This window comes from Anarrhichthys ocellatus, unplaced genomic scaffold (assembly GCF_004355925.1).
Source record: "Anarrhichthys ocellatus isolate YVR2014 unplaced genomic scaffold, GSC_Weel_1.0 scaffold3388, whole genome shotgun sequence".
NCBI lineage: Eukaryota > Metazoa > Chordata > Actinopteri > Perciformes > Anarhichadidae > Anarrhichthys > Anarrhichthys ocellatus.
The window spans coordinates 1-5,494 of record NW_022283362.1 but is presented as its reverse complement, the minus strand read 5'-3'; the positions used below and the strand labels follow the sequence as shown (position 1 = coordinate 5,494).

The 5,494-nt window shown below is 44.6% G+C and overlaps 1 protein-coding gene across 1 annotated transcript; it reads right to left on the bottom strand.

The window, feature by feature from the left end:
* Positions 1-393: 393 nt before the first annotated feature.
* On the bottom strand, positions 394-5,091 carry LOC116378914 (metabotropic glutamate receptor 6-like; the record flags this gene model as incomplete). The annotated part of the gene is made up of 5 exons (XM_031840818.1): positions 4,689-5,091; positions 3,808-4,072; positions 1,045-1,280; positions 792-953; positions 394-570 (listed from the first exon to the last, which is right to left on the bottom strand). Coding segments are annotated over exons 1-5 (1,167 nt in total), but the record flags the coding sequence as incomplete, so codon positions are not given.
* Between the last annotated feature and the right edge of the window lie 403 nt (positions 5,092-5,494).

The window sequence follows — 5,494 nt, the reverse complement described above, 5'->3', positions numbered from 1 at the left end:
CAACCAGCTACAGGATGCTGACTGTCCAACCCCTGACTCTAACAACAGACATGAGTGTCATTATTAACAAGAACTTTCCTGCAAGTTACAGAGTACTGTAAAAATAATGTTGGCACACCTGGGCTCAATGCTCCAGTCACTATAAGCTGTCACCTTGGTCTTCTTGGAGATTCTCTCTTCATGAGCTTTGTTCGCCTCATTTATCACTTTTCCCACCGAAACCGTATCTTCCACACATCCACTTACTGACACCGCTGACCTTCCTGACATCCACATTTTATCTGTTTTTGCAAATTAACTTAGGTTTTAGTAAATAAATCCATTAATTTGACACATTTTTGGAGCCTGTTACTTGCCGTGGCCCCTTGAACTGGTCATGGATCCTGGTTTTACCTGGTCCTGGTCTGGTTTGGGTCTTACCTTCTCCGTCGACTTTGCGGTACCAAAGAAGATCGGTACAAAGGCAAGCCAGATGATGCAGGTGGTGTACATGGTGAATCCAATCGGCTTTGCCTCGTTAAACGTCTCTGGAACACCACGACTCTTCACAGCGTACACCGTACACGTTACCTAGCAACAAGAATGACACAGGTTACCTAGCAACAAATATATACATATAATATATATGTTAACTGTCAAAGACCAATGTGAAATTAGAAGAGAGGTTCACACAAATCAAAAGCATGAAAACAGATGAGCTGCTTGGTCTGAAATCAGTGTGAGAGCTGCTCTTCAACACCTGATCATCAATCACAGATCAAAGAAGGATCAAAACTGGACACATATGTTACCATGAGTACGATACTGTAGCTGAGGCAACAGATGATTGACAGGTCAGACATGTCACATTTCAGGATGCCTCGGGCCAGATCAGGGTTCGGTGGACGGAGCTCCTCGTAGTCGATGATGGTGTGAGGAGGGACGACGCCAAACCACACGAACACCCCGAGGACCTGAAACACAAAGACACACAAAGGTAAACATGAATCATGTCACAAGCTGCTGAAACAGAAACAGGCAGCGGTTTGATACCCGTGTTCTCACCTGGACAGAGATGAGGATGAAGGTGATGATGAGCTGGGAGGTGGGGCTGATGAATTTGGGTGGGGTCACCGACCTCTTGCCCTGTTCGAAGATGCGGTAGATGCGGTTGGTTTTGGTCAACATGGCAGAGTAGGTGATGGCCATGCCGAGGCCCAGCAGGAGGCGGCGGAATGCACAAGCCACCACACCTGGCTCAGCGATCATCAGGAAGGTGATCAGGTAGATGAGGAAGATACCTGCAGAGAGGGAGACAGGTAAGGTCACCCTCAATGCTGAGTATCATTAGGACATTTTGATCATGGAGTAATTCTGGTTGGTCCTATATTAACTCTGCTGTAGTCAACTCCTACAGGACATAATGAAGCATTAAGACCCTTCAGAAATCTGATGTGTCACACAGGGAGTGATGCACTTGTTCATTAAAAATGAAAAGAAATAATAAAAAACCAATGTGTGAAGGAAGGAGGCGGGAGGCTGAATACTAATTCCATCAAAAACGAGCTTGCAGCCTGGTAGCTGCCCACTGATATTGAAGCCTAGATCACCTTCACCACCACACATGCCTCCAGGATCGGAGGAGAGACGGGGTTCTTAACCAGCCCCTGACTATCACCTCACCTCTCCTCTCCTCTGCACTTCAAGCATGGCCACACCTCTTTGGTCTCCACAACAACCCTAAGCCAATGCAACTGGGCCAGACCAGGCTCTCCCTGGTTCCTCCCCCAGTGGAGCGACAGCATTTTGTCTCATCCTGCCAAGTAAAAAGAAGGCCGTATCAGTAACCAGGAGGTTCTAGTGAGCCGAGCACTAGATCCACAATTATCCTCCTGTGCCTTGCTCCGCTCTTAGTTTCCATGACTTTGTATACATAATCCAGACATCAACCTGTCCTCAGGGACTATTTTGTGCTGGAACTGACACTTCCATGCTGTGTGAATGTGTCCTACTCATTGTAAATCATATCCCGTTTGGATTCCTGTTGTAGCACAAAGCTCACTGTGACATTACACTGTGTTTAACAGAGCAGTTCAGCGGCCCACAGTCCAGCACACAACTGACCCACAAACAGTAAATACTGATTAGACAACTGAGAATCCTCTGACGACTCTTAGTCTCCGGAAGGCTTCTTCTTTGTGGACAGGCTCTCTGTACCTGCATTATGTACCAGGCCCTAATGATACCATTATCAAAAACAGACACCATCTTCCATCTCTTCAGCATTGTTTATCCTTATTTAACCAGAAAGGTTCCATTAACACATTAAAAAAACCATTAAACACAACAACAGAGACAAAACATACAGGAATAAGAGGCTAAAAGAATCAAGGCAAACAATGGCACTTCTTATAAGCAACAATATTGTTCAAAGTAGTTTTAAACATGTGAAGAGAAGGTTCCAGGTTAAGTATCTCTTAAGCCTTGCAGCTCATTCTAATTTTGCAGGTGAAGAAAGGAATAGGTCATTAAACCAGCTATGTTTAGGTGATTGGGATCATCAGGAGGACTTTCTCTTAAGATCTAGAGCAGCGGTTCCCAAACCTTTTAGGCCACGCACCCCCTTCTACATCACGACCGGGTTCACGCACCCCCAATCCCCCACACCTTAAAAAAAATTGTGTGAGGTAGCCCCTTTCTTGCTATTCTGTGACCAGATATGAAGCCCGTAGTGCGTTTTTTGTAGACCCAACACATGAATGAGACTGCAGTTGTTTTGGGCTGTAACTCCTCCAATTTCGATATAAAAATGTAAGGGGCTTTTGACTTGCACTGGCATGCTTGGTGTTCAGGTGGCGACGTAAATAAGAGGGCTTCAGACAGCTGTTAGCCAGAACCTCACTGCACACCACGCACTGTGGCTTTGGGCAATCTGCATTGCCAATCCAAGTGAAGCCCAGACCCAGATCATTTTCATCATATTCCCTCTTTTTTCACCTTGACTCCGCAATGGGCCTATGTGCTCCCGATTTGTCTGTGCTATCCCTTACTCCTTTTTGGTCTCCTCCGTCTCACATTTCTCTGACTCCTGCTCAATTTATTCTCCCGGTCTCTCCCCAACGCACCTCTCCGTTCCTCTCGCCTCCGATTCCTCACTCTCTCTCTCTCTCTCTCTCTCTCTCTGTCCCTCTCCTCTTTTATGACTGATAGCTTCAGATGTCCCACCTGACAGTTTCCCCGATTTCAGCCAGTTTAGCATATTTGCATGAATGTTGCTGAATGAAGTTAGCTGTTAGCTGACGTTAGCTGCACAAGCTAGGCTAGCTAGTGTGTACGTAAAAGACTGGCAGCAGGAGCTGAAGTGCATTTATTTATTAAATTGTAAGTTTTTAATTTTAAATTTAAATCTTACAAAGGGAATTTTTATAATTCATCTTTTTCTTTTGTGAAAAATCCCACTTAAATTTTTTAAAATTATATTTAATAATTATTACACCATTAGACCACCATTACATTTTTCCTCTCGCGCACCCCTAGAGGCAGCTCGCGCACCACACTTTGGGAATCCCTGATCTAGAGTGATAGTCAGAAGTCCATAAAGTGGATATGTACTTTGATAATTTACATATATAAACTATTTATATAAGTTACATTACCACCTGTCGTTGGTACCTGTCGGTAGTACCTGTCGTCGGTACCTGTCGTCGGTACCTGTCAGTAGTACCTGTCGTTGGTACCTCTCGTTGGTACCTGTCGTTGGTACCTGTCGGTGGTACCTGTCAGTAGTACTTGCCGTTGGTACCTGTCGGTGGTACCTGTCAGTGGTACCTGTCAGTAGTACGTAGCTGAGCTCCCTCCCTGATGCCCTGACAATTGGTGTGTCATTGAAGCGGATGAAGGTGATGACCACAGCACTCGTTGCTAGGATACCGAGCAGGGCAAGAGAGGTGGGCACTAGGGCCCAGGGGGAGTTCCACTCCAGTTTGATGATTGGAGTCGGATGACAGGTGGTTCTGTTTGGGGCGGGGCGCATGTTTGATGGGCAGGTCTCACAGGTAAACTCATCCAACTGGTACTGATACCCATCACAGAGCTGCAGACAGATCAGAGACATTTATCTTATTACATATATATACCCGTGGTTCTATATATCTATATAGATAGATAGATAGATAGATAGATAGATAGATATATAGAGATAGATATATATATATAGAGATATATATATATATATAGATACAGATATATAGATATAGAGAGAGAGAGAGAGAGAGAGAGAGAGAGGCCAAAGACACAGAGACAGGTCAGAGAGAGAGACAGGTCAGAGGTGCAGACGTCAGACTGTGGATGTGGTCCTCCATCAGCTACACTGTAGTGTGTTATGATAGATCACAGTCAGTATGAACAGAAGGAATCACAGATAAACTAAAGGAGTCCTGGTGGTCTAAGGTTTAAACCACAAGGTCTCTGGTTCATGTCCAGACTCAGACATTCGTCCCCTGGTTTTCTGTCCTCTGCCTACTGTTAGCTGATAATAAAGGTATACAATGAAACTAAGATTTGAACCTGATCCTCTGAAACTACAGTGCTTTTGATTAATGAGTGAACAGGAACATCTGTTTATAAGTCATCACTATTCTAAGATCATATAAATATACTCATAAGTACTTTAGAATAAATGTCATGTGAATGAGTGGTGGTGGTTTTACCTCACAGTGCCAGCAGCATAGAACTCCTTTCACCATCTTCTTCCTCTCTCCTGGTTTACAGGGAAAACTACAGATGGAGTCTGGAACTGATTTATCTCCTCCTGACCACTGCATCTCGTCCAACTGTACAGAGACAGACAGGCACAGAGACAGACAGGCACAGAGACGGACAGGCACAGAGACGGACAGGTAGACAGAGAGAGAGTAAGACCTAAAAACTAACAGATGCTGCTTTAGTTTTTTTAGTGTTTGATCCAATACATTGAGTTTCAGGTTATTGGTCCACTGGCCGATGACATGGTAACCAGGATGGCTGTGATTGGTCATCTGGAATTGGAATATGTCATAACGGCCGGGAGCATCTCCGTTCTCATTGAACAAGACACTGGTACCTGCACTTCCTGTAGAACACAAACAGAAAGGGACAGTCACATTCAGAGAGGTTCTACCTGTGTTTCTACCTGTGTTTTTACATGTATTTCTACCTGTGATTCTAATTGTGTTTCTACCTTTGGTTCTACCTGTGGTTCTACCCGTGTTTCTACCTGTGTTTCTACCTGTGTTTCTACATGTGTTTCTACATGTGGTTCTACATGTGGTTCTACCCGTGTTTCTAGCCGTGTTTCTAGATGTGTTTCTACATGTGTTTCTACATGTGTTTCTAGCTGTGTTTCTAGCTGTGTTTCTACCCGTGGTGCTACTCGTGTTTCTAGCCGTGTTTCTAGCCGTGTTTCTACATGTGTAAAATGCATGGCCCGCCACACACACACACACACACACACACACACACACACACACACACACAC